The 14897-nt window shown below is 50.5% G+C and overlaps 1 protein-coding gene across 8 annotated transcripts in view; it reads left to right on the top strand.

Moving 5' to 3' along the window:
* arhgap44a (Rho GTPase activating protein 44a) overlaps positions 1 to 14768 on the top strand; it is a 29321-nt gene extending 14553 nt beyond the window's left edge. Inside the window, exons 4-23 of one of the 8 annotated variants that reach the window (XM_081711347.1) lie at positions 49 to 125; positions 238 to 349; positions 459 to 535; positions 626 to 743; positions 976 to 1044; positions 1164 to 1245; positions 1675 to 1802; positions 2150 to 2261; positions 2508 to 2589; positions 2946 to 3026; positions 3877 to 3990; positions 4185 to 4276; positions 4406 to 4589; positions 5638 to 5655; positions 5791 to 5985; positions 7059 to 7577; positions 9037 to 9182; positions 9281 to 9355; positions 10843 to 10915; positions 11440 to 11585. In XM_081711347.1, the coding sequence (XP_081567473.1) occupies positions 49 to 125; positions 238 to 349; positions 459 to 535; positions 626 to 743; positions 976 to 1044; positions 1164 to 1245; positions 1675 to 1802; positions 2150 to 2261; positions 2508 to 2589; positions 2946 to 3026; positions 3877 to 3990; positions 4185 to 4276; positions 4406 to 4589; positions 5638 to 5655; positions 5791 to 5985; positions 7059 to 7577; positions 9037 to 9182; positions 9281 to 9355; positions 10843 to 10915; positions 11440 to 11452 (2367 nt within the window). In that variant the 3' untranslated portion in view covers positions 11453 to 11585. The other 7 variants (XM_035524641.2, XM_081711346.1, XM_035524644.2 and 4 more) reach the window with 7 other exon arrangements.
* The last annotated feature ends 129 nt before the right edge of the window (positions 14769 to 14897 follow it).

The following is a 14897-nucleotide window of genomic DNA, read 5'->3' on the forward strand; positions in this document are numbered from 1 at the left end:
GAATCAGGAATACCGTAGTGCCATAAAGCTGCTTTTCTCCCTGAGCAGAAAAAGCTGCCCCTTTCCACACTGGCCCAGTGCATGGTGGAGGGAGCCTCAGTCCTGGGAGACGACTCCCTGTTCGGGTAAGGCCTCGCCCCTCAGCTGTGTCCTCCGACGGGGTTTGGCGGGCTACCGTTTGACCATAACCAAAGCTGTCTTCTCTCACGTCGGCACGGCACCGGCGTCTGCCCACAGCAAGATGCTGAAACTGTGTGGAGAGACTGAGGAGAAACTGGCCCAAGAACTCATCCTCTTCGAGTTCCAGATGGAGAGGGACGTGGTGGAGCCCATCTACATGCTGGCTGAGGTTTATTTATTTAGAATTGTAATAATTCCCATTTTTATGCTAATTACTCGTTATTTTAATGTCCGGAAGCTTTCACAACCCTGATCCTCGTGTTTTTGTGTCGTTTTAGGTGGAGATTCCCAACATACAGAAACAGAGGAAGCATCTAGCCAAGCTTGTTCTGGACATGGACTCAGCACGGACAAGGTGCTACACATCAGCGTGAAAACCGCAGGAGCTTCTTCCCCGTTCACCGGTTCTTGGGCTCACGGTGTCCTTTTCATTCCCTGCCTGTAGGTGGCAGCAATCGTCCAAATCCTCCAGTCACCCCAGCAACCTGCAGCCGAGCGGGGCCAAAGCAGACGCTCTCAGAGAGGAGATGGAGGAGACAGCCAATAGGATGGAGATCTGCAGGGTATCTCGCTTCCTTTCTTTCTCGCACCACAGAATGCATGTATTTGCTGTTATGTAACTGCCATTTTCTGCTCCAAATATTGCCATTATCTCTATTTAAAACAAATCCGCTTTACATAAAAACAATGGGAGTAAAATAATACATTGATTTTTGAGCTAAACCTCCAGTGTTAATCCATTAATTCAGTCACATTGTGTGTGCCAGTAATGATTTGTCTATTTCGTTCCCATAGGACCAGTTATCAGCAGACATGTACAACTTTGTGGCCAAAGAAATAGACTATGCAAACTACTTTCAGACGGCAAGTTCTCTTTATGTACTGGCAGAAGGTCTGCGTGGCGCGTGGTGATGCGTGATTATAGAAAGGAACAGCAAGGACAGTCTTGACATTATGTGCTCTCTCACCGCTCTCCCTCACAGCTTATAGACATTCAGGCGGAATATCACAGGAAGTCTCTGGAGATTCTGCAGAGTGTGCTGCCTCAGATCAAAGCTCACCAGGGTGAGGACCTCACATTCTTCTACACCCCATGCCCTACTTCTTTTACACCCTATGCCATAGTTATTTTACACCCTACTTCTTTTACACCCCATGCCATAGTTCTTTTACACCCTACTTCTTTTACACCCCATGCCATAGTTCTTTTACACCCTACTTCTTTTACACCCCATGCCATAGTTCTTTTACACCCTACTTCTTTTACACCCCATGCCATAGTTCTTTTACACCCTACTTCTTTTACACCCTATGCCATAGTTCTTTTACACCCTAAAAGTTCCAACTGGCTGTTTACTTGCCTTCTTTGTGCAGGTATGAGAAATTTCACTGAAGAAGTTTGTGCATACATATTTGTGCTATTATTATTTTTGGTCACTTTAAACATCAGTGCTTATGTCATGTGGCATGTGTGGTTTGTGCCGTGCGTTTCAGAGGCCTGGATCGAGAAGCCGTCCTATGGCAAGCCGCTGGAGGAGCACCTGAGCCTGAGTGGCCGCGAAATCGCCTTCCCCATTGAGGCCTGCGTGACCATGCTGCTGGAGTGCGGTATGCAGGAGGAGGTGGGCGCCACTCGTTAAAACACCTCGTTAACACATCTCGTTAACACACCTCGTTAACACACCTTGCTCACTGCCTGCTTGCTGCTGTGCTGCGCAATTATTAGTTGGCCACGGGACCCCGGCTGGGCTCTGAGTTACCCTGCGTGACTTCAGTGCGGACCATCCGTGGTGGGATGCGGTGCAAACAACAGCTGCGTTTGCAGTGTCCGGTTTCGTCAAATAGTCCTGGCTGGTTCCTTTCCTCATCTGTCTGTTTATTGCCGAGAGCCTTCCATGCGAGCCGCCGTTGCTACGACAACAGAGGACGCTAGCCTGTCTCACGAGGGCGGGGTTAACTCTGCTCGCAGGGCTTGTTCCGAGTGGCTCCCTCTGCCTCCAAACTGAAGAAGCTGAAGGCGTCGCTGGACTGCGGGGTGCTGGACGTACAGGAGTACTCCGCCGACCCACACGCCATAGCAGGTAGGCCGCTCCACCGCGCCCAGCCCTGCCCTTTCACCTACGACCCCACGATCGAGGGTCGGGACGCTTCCTCATTTCCGTTACGCTCAGCCCGGTATGATCTCTTCTTTGGCTGCCCCCCCCCCCCCTCACTCTTTTACATGACGCCCGACAACGAGGTCGCAGAGGTCAGACGTGTTCGTGCCTGACGATGCTTCGCTTTCTCTTTCTCCTCCCGCTCTTCTTCCTTCCCTTTCTGTGTCGCAGGGGCCCTGAAGTCCTATCTCCGTGAACTCCCCGAACCTCTGATGACCTCTGAACTCTACGATGAGTGGATTCAGGCTTCGAAGTAAGTGGACATGGTGTGCAGCTCATGTTGTGACATCGGCCCTTAGGCCTTAGTACACCTTAGTATTTTATAGTCTGGAATTTTCTCTAATGTAATGCATCTGATTAAGATCAAGGCTTAATGTGAATCAGAAGGGTTCCTGTTCCCAAAGGGTACAGAACCGTAGCCCTAAATCACTGAAAGCAGCCTTTACACAGAGTCCATATTCAGTGTGTCGTGGTAACCACTCAATTTCTTCATGATATAAGAGGATTCCATTACATGGTGATAGCCGTCCTCACACTCTGTCATCCTGGGCCATTTGTTCCGGCTCTGGCTGTACCTGAGCCCTTATGCTTTTCCTTCCCCATCTTTAGTGTTCAAGACATGGACAAGAGGCTCCAAGCCCTGCTGACGGCCTGCGAGAAACTTCCAGCGGACAATTTAAACAATTTCAGGTCAGTGCTGCTGGTTGGTTGCCAGGTGCCTTCATTAGCCAAGAGCCCGTGAATCAGTCAGGCAGATGAAAGCAAATTAGTGGAGAAATGTGTCAGAATCTAGCGGGATCCACCGTGGCAGTCAGTGGGCAAATTTCATCTGATTACCTGTGTGGGCTAGATGTGCAGACTAGCTTGTTAGCTCTGCTTGTGTGGGGGAAAGAAAGTTGCTTGCTTTCAGTGCATAGATATAGACCTAACTATACCGCAATGCTGGCTCACTGGAGAAATTGTGACTTTTTGCCGTGGCGGTATCATTTCTGTTGACAGAGGTAAGGCATAATGAGATTAGTTCAGCAAATGAAGTTTGAGTGGGAGATTGATTCAGATTTGACAAAGGTGGATCTTTTGTTTTAAAAAAAAACTGAAACAGTCATAACAAATAGGTCAGCAGCTGATCCCTCTCTCGGAATAAAGACTGCAGCACTGGAATAACTCCTGTCCCATGCCACCATGTATCCACATCCACATCCAGCTAATAATTCTGTAATTCCGTTTATCTAATAACATTTGTATTATACTGTTATTGATCTTGGGGAGCTTTCCAAATCCAATTAGACAAACGTGGGATTGCATGCCCCATGTATATGCATGCTAATGAATGTTTTAATGTTGCCTGTCTACTTGAACACTGTTTCGGGGTTAACTGTGGGTCTGACCATGTCTCTACTGTGGTCCAGTGCCGAGGCTGCTGGAATAGACACAGAAATACTGAATGTGACAGGAGGCTGTGGACTTGGACTTTCTCTGTAAACACCATGGATTAAACACCATAGATTCAACACCTGTACTCTACTCCTGTGCTTTCCAGATACTTAATTAAATTCCTCTCCAAGCTCACCGAGTACCAGGATGCCAACAAAATGACTCCTGGTAACATTGCAATTGTTCTGGGCCCCAATCTGCTGTGGTCACATTCTGAAGCGTGAGTGCCCATCCACATTCTGCTTTACAGAGCTCCTGCTCACTATCTTATTGTATCGGGGGGCATATTAAATTTGAAGCAATAACCTTCTGTGTCCTTGTGGAGCTGTGTGAAAAATTGGTGGCTTTTTTTAGTAGAGATGAAATGCTTTTTATTAGAAACGAAATGGTTAAATGTGTCAGTGCTGTGCTTAGGAACATGACGGAGATGATGACCACGGTATCCCTGCAAATCGTTGGGATCATTGAGCCAATCATCCAGCATGCTGACTGGTTCTTCCCAGGAGGTGAGAAAGACATGCGCTCTCTCTTTCTCTCTCACACACACGCACACACACAAACACGCACGCGTGTGTGCTAGCATATCCACCCCCCACCCCGAGAGATCTGAACTGGTTCTCCTCATGTATTTTTAGACATTGCGTTCAACCTGACAGGCAGCTACGGTAGCCCTATCCACACCAACCACAATTCCAACTATGGCTCCATGCCCTCTCCCGACATGGACCAATCAGATCGCAAGCAGCCGCACGACCAGAGCCGCCGCCCCCTCAGCGTCGCCACCGACAACATGATGCTGGAGTTCTACAAAAAGGACGGGTAGGGGAAGTGTTTTTTTTTTTTATTTTATTTCTTCCCTGCGCAAGCTGTTCCTCTCCTTCGCTCCCTCTGTGTGCCTCCCACACACTCCTCTTTTCCTCTCCTCTCTGTCGTTCGCCACCTCCTTGCATCTCTCCTCCTGTCAGACTCAGCTGAGTCCCCGAGCAGCACCACGCTCATAGCTCACCATGGCGATGGGCTCCGTGGCAACTCTCGTAGAGATCAGAGGCGGAGGAGCAGCTTCTGAAATCTGAAGCTAACGCCTGGGGGGGTGGGGGGCCGCGTCAGTCACAGTCAGTCGGCATCGGTCTCGCCCTCGCCTGTCCCATTTCGGAGTCCGAGACGACCGAATGGAGCCTGCCACAGGCTGCCGGACCGGCACGGTCTCTATGACAACCGGCTGGCAAGTAGAACTGGATGTTAGGAGCGGGCGGGCGGTGGGGGGGTTAGTGGGGGATTGTCAGATCCAGCCTCCTCAACCTCCCGCCGCCTGTGGCACGCCAGCAGGTGGGGAGGGAGCGGGTACGGAGGCGGCGTCTGGAACACTCATCCGGAGACTCGGCTCGGCTATGCTCTCGTCCGTATTCCTGCGCTCTCTTTCGAGCTGTTTGGCATCACGACAGCGTAAGACCCAGCCGATACGTGACGTGTTTATAGGCAGCTGCAGTGCCGCCTCAATGGGAGAGGCGTTGCTCTGTTTGTGTGTGTGTCTGTCCACGGGATTCAGGGTGGGGGTAATTGGAGCTAATGGGGCCTAATAGCCTCCCAGCGGGGGAGCTGCCAGCTGCTCGATCGGTGCCGCTTCTCTCCGCTCTGCATGCCCACCTCGTCCTGACCGTGTCAGAACGCTTCTGTACCACATAATTCTCACCTCCCACTTAAGCGATGTGCATGCCCCACACTCACGTTGTTGTCTGCGGCGCAGTGGCTCGCCAGTGCGCCTGCATCGTGGCTCTCTGTGCCAGTCTGGCGGCGTATCAACGCCCTGTGTCTCGATGCTACTCTAATCTGACATCTAACATCCGTTCCTTTGCCCTCAATAATGCAGCATCAGGAAAATACAAAGGTACAGTTTGCCCGCTCTCGAAGTATCTCTTATGTTAACCAGCAACAACTCTCTGCATGCGTGTCCGCAGAGGATCCAAACGCCGTCCCGGCCGTCGGCTGAATGTGTGTGCTCTGCTCTCGGTGTGTGTGGCAGTATGGGCGTCAGGGTGATGGACACGTCCTGGGTGAAGGGCAAAGGCGCGTCCACGCTCGCCCGGAAAGCCTCATCCACGCCGCCCAGTGCTCAGCCGCCCGGGTCACCCGCCGACACCCTCGTCTTGGAGCAGCCCGGCGACCTGGCCACCTCTCCCACCCCCACTCCCACCCCTCCCCCGGCAGACAGGGTCAGGTAAGCCTGTGCCTCTTCGCTCTAATCCCCACCATCAACACTGCAGCTCCTCCAAACAGACGTCCACGTCATGTCCTAACATCCCCTGGCGCCTTTCTCCACTCCGGTTTCTCTCACTGCATTTACAATTTACGTTCTTATGTGTTAAACGCGTGCAGGTTGTTAGGAACGTCAGTTTGTGTTAGCTATCGGATCATCTCATTCCATGAGCGACGGCTGGCCTGATGATTTCTTTGAACCCCACTGGCTTCCTCATCCTGTCGCATCTGACCAGTTGCCATGGCCACCCTCCCATACTGCACCACGGGTTTGTGACGGCTGTAGGTCTGGCTGGCTTGCTCCCTCTACTCCCTGCGACTCTTTCAGGCAATGAAAGGGTTTTGTGTCTGTGTTTAACTGCCCTGGGTTTAGGAGCTGGATCAGGCTACTCAAGGCTGTTTCACTGCCAGCTCTTTCTACTGTAGAAAGGGAAGGATAGAGAGAGAGAGAGAGAGAGAGAGAGAGAGAGAGAGAGAGAGAGAGAGAGAGAGCGAGCGAGAGAGAGGGGAGAGAATGAGAAAGAGAGAGAGAAAGGGAGATTATGTGGTGACAGGTAAACTATTCAGGTGAACTATTAGCGTCCTGTGACGGTCAGTGCCTAGCTTGGCCGTCCGAGCGGTTCTGGACTTGGTGCAGTGCGCAGACACAAGGTCATTCAGTTTTCTGTGCTGCTCTTTGGTGGAATCTGAACGGTGGTGGTGAGCCCCGCCCCTTTTTTTTACCACTTTGCTTTTGCTTGTTAGCAGCTCCCCATCGCACTGAACTGGCTGAACCCTCATCACAGCCCATTTTAACAGACAGCCTTTTTACATCCTAATATCTGAATGAGAGTAGAACTCTGGGGTAACACTAGAGGGCGCAGTAGTCGATCTGACAAAGTCCACTTTCGTCTAGTGCTTTCATGCGTGTCCGTATACAGTTACTCGAGTTCTCTCTCTCTCTCTCTCTCTCTTTCTCCCTCTCTCTCTCTCTCTCTCTCTCTCTCTGTCTGCTCTTTTATTGTTTTGCTTTTTTTTTTTTTTTAATATCTGCAGCTCCGACGAGGTGTCGCCCCACCGACCGGACCCCTCACATGCCTATGTGCCCCACGGGGAGGAGCGGCCACCCCCTCCTTACCCATGTTCTTCCTCTACCTCCCACGCCCCGCACCACTTCTACCCCAAACCCCCACCCTGCGCACGCCCCGTGGCCCCCGGTCCCGAGTCCCAGCCCCCCGACTCGCCCCCTCCCCCCTCGCGCTGGTCTAGCTTCGGCCCCCTCCAGCCCCAGCTCCCACCCCCATCTTCGTCTTCCTCCTCCTCCTCGTCCTCCCTTGACATCAACTCCAACCCCAAACCCAGCGGCCTGCACTTCCCCAAACACGGCCCCACGGGCGAGCTGCAGCACGCCGCCGCGCCCGACGCCAATGCATCCCCTCTCTATGTTAAAACCCCGCTGGTGCTGACGCGCCACGAGCTGGCCCTCGCTAACCCCCCTAGCTTCCCCACCTCCGGCCCACCACCGTGGGCTGCCTGTCCGTGTGCCCGTGAGAGAGGACCCCCCAGGCTGACTAGGTAAATACCGCGCGCCTGTGCCCATCCAACCCACCTCAGCCACACACTGAGAGGGCAAGCAGGGATCCCCCACACTGCCCCAGCCTCCACACTGGCTCTTTACCTTTACCTTTCCCTCTATCTTTGGTTAGTGTGTTGACAATGCTTTCTTCAGTGCCATGCCTCAGATTCTGTAACATTCTCCTTGCTCGGGCTAGCCTCTCATGAGGTTGCCTAGCAACTGGGGATGTTACCAGCTTTTTGAGAAAGTGAATCCTGCTGTAGATTAGTGATAACTATATGGATAACCCTGCATACGGTTACATAGAGGCATATAAATGTATTGCGTACAGTGTGTCACATGGGGCGTTTCGAGTTCCGTTTGCACATCATAGATGCCTTTTCCGGCTGTGCAGCTCGATACGACACATCTTCCGCGGCATTTACTGTGCGCACTAAAAGCAACCTTTCGATCGCTTACGAACACTTACGAAACGACGCACCGCCTCGCGCATAAAGGCCCGGCCATGTAACTGAGGCAGGAATAGCGCCCGTTTCTGCACTGCTTTTGGAATGCCAGTGCCGTGATGTCCGAAGAATGCAGCACGACCGTGCCCATGGTCGGCGCTGGCGGAAAGCCCATTCGGAGTCATTAGCTATAAGGCAGCATGAAGCATCCTGACTGTGCCCCCTGTGTGTGACAACCAGCCTGCCTGATAGGGTCTCCGCATTACCCATCTCCTTCCATGAGTCTTCATTCAGGTCTTCTTCATGTCAGGCTCAAGGAGCTGCAGAAACTTAAGCCATTCTCCATGTAGCTGCAGACGTGACAGCCTGGGATCTTAAGTAGGGCTGTCAGTGTGAAGAATAGCCCCCACATGCTCAGCTGTATTACAGATAAAAGGTTTTGCGTGTGGGTGCGTGCGTGTGGGTGCGTGCGTGCGGGTGCGTGCGGGTGCGTGCGTGCATGCGTGCGTGCGCGTGTGCATGCTCCGTCGTGGGTGGGTGGGTGGTTGGTCTATACAAGGACACTATGCTGACGCAGATGAGAATTGCATTCAGGCTAAATCCACCTTCATGTGTCTTTATCGTTGAAGTCAAGGGCAAATAAAGATACTAAGGATGATGTCAGTGATGTAATATTTTAAGTAATATTTGATGACATGTGAGCATTATGTATCATTTTCACATGATAAACATTTACCAACCGAAAACCGGTAGACTCAATAAATTCCTCATTAACACCACAGATGATTTCTCACACCCACAGCAAGTATCATATCTATTCCAACTTCTTTTTTTTTTCGATGAGAGGAATCTGGACTTATTTTTGGCCTGTGTGAGGGGGTGGAGCAAGCTTGGTATGAGCAGAGCGAGTAGTCCTTGTGCACTCGTCTGCAGTGTGGGTGTGGTGGGTGTGAGATCTCGTCATGGTGGGTGTGGTTCGTTGGCAGGCCATCACATATCTGTCTCTCCCCAGCACCCTGAAGAGCAAGGAACTGTCGCCTGTGATCGGCCACAAGGCTGTGCAGGTGACAGGACCAACTGTGCCCCCTCCTGGCGGCCAGCAGAGCAACAGCCAATCACCACGCTCGGCCGAGCACAGCCCGCACACCCTGCGCAAAGGTCTGTCCCACGTGGTTTCTTTCGGGACGTCCGTCATAAAGTCGTCTGACTCCGTCGCTTAAAGTCTGATTTTGTTCTTTTTCTTTCTGTCACGGCAGGCTCGAAGAAGCTGGCCCCTGTGCCGCCCAAGGTCCCGTATGGCCAGTCGGGGGCGATGTCAGACCAGTCCACAGGTCAGCTGTCGCCAGTGAGCTTGTCCCCCACTCCCCCGAGCACCCCTTCCCCGTACGGCCTGGGCTGCCCGCCCGGGCCGGCACCCGCCTCCTCCCCTGGGCAGGCCCCGCTGGGCACGCCCCATGCCCTTTCCTCCCCTCCCTCTCTGACCGGCACGCTCACCAAGTCGCGGCCCACGCCCAAACCGCGCCAGAGGCCCAGTCTACCTCCTCCGCAGCCGCCCACTGTCCCCCCCGCTGGCCCTCCGCCCATGGAGCAGGGCCTGCTGGACGGATTGTCCCCCGGGGAGAGCATGTCCACAGGTAAACATGTCTCCGTGGCGACCGCACAAGCGGAAGGACAGCGTCCCTCTCTCAAACTGTCCGTGTCACCGTCCTATGCAGGGGACGGACTTTGAAGAGCCCGGTCTCCTGTAAAATGTGAAACATTTTCGTCATATTTTGAAATTCTCTTCTCCTTAGTACGAGGTGCCTTTAGCGATTGGTTGCCTTTAAGATCAGTCATTTGTTAATGATTTTTCATCTTCAGGGTTAAATAAACCACTTGAACAAGGAACAAAAAGGGAATGTTCTCTGACTACAGGGACCTAGGTCTTACCTGTAATGTTGAGTAACTGTCTGGGTAATCCCTCCACTACTGTCAGACTCTGTCCTTAAGTGAGGCTCGTGGTCTGTCTCTCATTCTAGCGATCAGCTGTGTGGGCCTTGACGTGTATGTTTCCTCATGTGAGCCTCTGAGGTGTGTCTGTCAGTCATTCTCCTGATCACTCTGATTGATGTATGACTTTCTTGTCCCCTGCCATCGTTGTGCACCTTGCAGCTGTGTGAGGCCAGGCACTGAGTGTGGGCTAAGTGTGAGGGGACGTTTAGGGTAAGCCCGAAACCTGCCGCGCAGCCGTGCCCCACGCCGTAGCCTCATCTCACGCCGTCAGGCCTGGTGCTGTGGCTGAGTATGGGCGTCCTTCAGCCTGTTCCACCCCCCTCCATGTACATCACGCTGGTTTTTTTTGGCCAGTTCTCTCATATTCGCACCCTCCTGCTCTCTGTTTCTCTCTTTCTCTGCTTTTTCTTTCCCTCTCTCTCTCTCTCTCTCTCTCTCTCTCTCTCTCTCTCTCTCTCTCTCTTTGCGGAGCTGTACGCCGCTGCCTTATTTTGTCCGTGTGATCTGTGCATGGTGCCGGGACTGGGCTCTGCATGGCTTTACGGACCCTCCTGGAGCGCCCCCGTGCGTTGCTGATGTCGTCGCTTCTGAGGTCCGCTGTTACAAACGCGCCCTCTTTATCCTGCCCCCCCCCCCCCCCCCCGTCTCCCACGCCAGAACCCTTCCTCTATCAGCCATGTGGCAACTCCTCACCACGCAGGTGGGCCCAGGCCAACCCCCAGCCTGTCTGAGCCTGGGCCCACCATGGGGGTTGATTCTGAAATGCCCCCAGCCCCCATCCCGCCCCACCCCAGTCGCTGTGACAACCCATCTCATTCTCACACAGGGGAGGTCATCACAATCAGAACCCAGGCCATGCAGCAGTTCCTCAGAGAGCTGCACACCATTCGAGTGAAGAGGTTCGCACTGTCCTCTCTGGCTCACTTTACACCCATCCCATCGTCTGTGTGTCAAAGTGTTACGGTCATTGTGGTGGATATCAAGCCAACGTCAACCGTGGTGACTCCGTACCATGTCGTCATTGATTGAGTACCAATGATTAATCTGTTGCCATCAATTGCTATGCTTAAGCAGTAGAGGACACCTCTAGATGACAAAAGACGTTTCACCAGTGGCTCAGTGTGACGAAATCCCTGTGTAGAATGTTAGGGAACAAACCCTGTTTCCAGCCTTCTCCTTCAGCGAATCGCATTAAAACAACAACTCACGCTGGCTGTGCCTTGAACGATGCAACAAGGACTGAACTTGCTTTCCCTTCTTCTCTCCTCTGTCTTTCTTCATCTTCCATCATCACCCTCACTGCCATAACCCTGTTTCCATCTGACCCTGAACGTGTTGTCCTAAACCCCCCCCCCCCCAACACCCCCTACACACACACACCATTCCACGCCACGCCCTTGTGCCCATTCATTGTCTTCCACAGCAGATCTCTTTAGTCTGGAAATCCCCTCCATCAACGTCAACCTGGACAGCCTGCTGGACGAGTTCAGGGTGGGCGTACCCTGCCGGGTCTCCCGGCCCCTGGCCGACTCTCCGGAGCGGAAGCCCGCGACCGAGGAGGAGGGCCAGAGCACCACTCTGTAACCCCTGAGCCCAGCCAGCAGATGCCCAGCACTGCCGAGCCTCCCCCGCCTTCAGCTGAGGGCGTTCGAATGACCACCCGCCCCCTTACCCCGCCCCGCAACCTTCTCACACCTGCACCACTGGAGCTGGACCCCAACCCTCCCAACACACACCTGCTCCAACTTTCACACCCGCCAACGGCTAACAAGAACACCACCACGTCTTCTCACTGATAAGTACACGCGATATGTAATAACATGTGCACAACTTGTGCCGTTGCAGAAGCAAGGCAGGGAGAAGCATCCGAATGTCACAGCTAGAGCGTGCTGTGTTTCTTGGTGGATGTACCATACTACCTATGTTGTTTTCACTCCGAGCAGCTGTGGGGTTCTTTTCCCTTTTCTTCTTGTATTCTCTTTCTCTCCTTTTCAGTTTGACTTATTGGAGCCTGCAGTTAAATTCCGATACGATGGACATGTTAGGGTGTTTGCTAACTCCAAAGGAACCTCGTATCCCTCCTTACGCTGGAAGGATAAGCTCAAAACGCCCCCTTGTGGTCCAAGAGGGTAGTGCTTGCTTGTCCTTACAGGGGCCAAAGACAGCAGACAGGCTTCGATTCCTGTAGATTTACTGAAGACATAAAGCATGCAGATTTTTTTCAGGCCTCATTTTGGCTCTCTAGTTTCCCTCTTTTCTTTTCTCCAGCTCTCTCTGTTACTCTCTGTCTTTTTTTAATCTCTCTGTTGTTCTAGCGTGCACGCACACGTATATATACAACACTCAGTCAGTACCATGACTCTATTTCTGATTCAATGTTTAGATTTGACGTGTGCACCGGTTTTATCTAGCACAGCCTGACACTATTTTGGAAGATCCGTACTAGGCTAAAAACACAATGAGATAAGAGCTTATAGTAAATATTTCTTGTTTCACTCTTATAAAATTTACTAGGACTTTTACATTAAGGTCAGTGGTACACAACCCTTTACTGTTCACTCTTCCAGTGCCCAGACGTAAAACGCGTCACTTCCACTGGTCACTAAGGGTCAAATCTGATATATTTTGTGCCTCCCATTCCAGCTACACTTTTGAGAATTTAAGAGTATTGACAGGTTCCGCTTCTGTGTAAATACAAAGACTGTACATAAAGACCTGTAGATACGTGTTCACGAGAAGACAAATGTAAAGGCAAATAATGAATTATATATTCATATGTGTGATATGCCATATTTATCTTGTATAGAAATAATGTTCTATAATAATTGAGTATTATTTTGTCCCTAAATCCTTGTTGCCAGATTCACACAGAGAGCGAGCTTTTGCACTTTTGTAAGCCATGAATACTAACTATAAGAATAGGAATGTGGATATCTTAAAAGTGGAGATGGAGCTTAACCCTGGAGAAATCTGAACTCCTGCAGGTCTCATACAGCCTTAATCAAACTTAACAATATTGAAATACTTTACTAGTGAACTACATTCATCACTAGAAATGAAGAAATGTAAATGTATAAGAAATGTATCTATTGTGTGCAACACTTTGTTTTAGAAATTGGAGACGTTCTGAATCTTTTGAGAGTAGAATTGCTTTTGGATGCAGTTGCATTTTCCCATAAAGAAAAGGATGGAGGTGGCCAGTATTGCACAAGTAAAGTTTATCTAAACGAGAATAAAATTAAAAACACCATAAATGGCTATGAAACCCATGATTCTCTTTGATGCTGGGGTCATTTTATGGCACATGGAGTTGAAACAGGAATACCAGTGCCAGAAGCCAAACCATGTGCTTTGTAGCCATATATATAGTCATATTTTAGGTCGCCAAAGCTGTTCTATTACCTTTATTCTCCTCGTTGCCATTTTGAGGGGCCTTTGTATTCTCCGTTGTACTATCCCATCAAACAAATAGCCTATTTTACAAATCAGAAACGCTTCAGGGGTCGTTTCCAGGCTGTCAGTATCGAGAAGACCAGGCTCTAAAGCGCCAATCTCACCCTAGTCTCACTGCCTTCTCCACGAAGTGTTCCAGGGTTAACGCGTTCAAAGCCACAGCCAAACGCAGGCTGTGAAAGTGGGTTAGACGTGCTATCCATGTGGTTGCACACTCTGCACCTCAGACCACCGACGCTTCGGTCGGTCTCGTCTGAAGTGAAAGCAGAACGAACGGAACTACACTTTTATTCTAGTGTTCTGCACACTGGAAGGCGGCCATAAGCACCCTGTGTCTTTCCCATCCTAAGAGCTTGACTCCGAAAGTTTCCCAAAAGTCACGGCCTTCGTTACCGTCTGTTCCTTTGAATAAGCGTTTGTGTACTTCAGGGACAAGAGGACTTCTTCGCTGAAATGTATGGTATGCCTCAGTGTGCGTTCTCAGTGACTTTTATTATGATGATTATTGGTGACTGAGTACTCTTTTAATAGTTGTGGTGATTATACAATGATAATTGCAAGTGCCCTCACAATAGATATTTATGTCCTGAAGCTATTGACGAGTTTTGTGTGCACTTAAAAAATTTTTTTGTTTGTTTCGGGTTTGTTTTTTTTTCCTGTCTGTGCTGGTTTCTTCAGTGTTCTATGAAGAGGCAGGTGGGCATCCTTAATAAGAGTGGCAATTGAATGTGACAACCTTTACAATGATCTACACTGAGGTAAAGGCTTCGTCAGTACCTTACAGAAGCTGCAACAGACGCATGGTTTGTTTCCGTTATTTAGGTGCCGATTTGCGGTTCATCTGCTTGTTGCCTGTGTAAACCCTGATGGTCAGGAGGGGATACACATGCCAGTGCACTCGTCTGCTGCTCTCTGCTGGTACTGTTATCATACAGTCGTGAGCCACATCCTGTCCTGTTTTGCATGTGGCTGCTGTAAATGTTAGGATTGAGGTACCAGGCTGAATTCATCGAGGACCACGGGGAACGCAGCTAACATTTACACCAACCAACCACAACATTTCCTTTCAACTTTTAATCATTTCTTTGTTAAGGAAGAAAGAGGTTCATGTGCAAGGTTGGAACAACCACCTGTTGACTGTGGTCTTCACTTAGTACCAGGACTCCAGGACTTCCAACGTGGCAGTAAAATCATTCAGTACAAATATGCCATTTGAGCCTGTGAAATTTTTTTTTTATTGTTTAATGATCACCTAACATTCACAACATTCACAATAAAGTGCAGTTCAGTCTTCAATAATGTTGTACTGCAAATAATTACATTTAATGGACAAGACAAGTTGTATAAATACAGTATAAACTCATTATTTGTTTGCTGCCCAGAAATCTAAACATCGCCATTGCCAGTTTACTATTTTTATTTTATTTT

This window comes from Electrophorus electricus, chromosome 3 (genome assembly GCF_041902795.1).
Source record: "Electrophorus electricus isolate QZ-2024a chromosome 3, ASM4190279v1, whole genome shotgun sequence".
Classification (NCBI taxonomy): Eukaryota; Metazoa; Chordata; class Actinopteri; order Gymnotiformes; family Gymnotidae; genus Electrophorus; species Electrophorus electricus.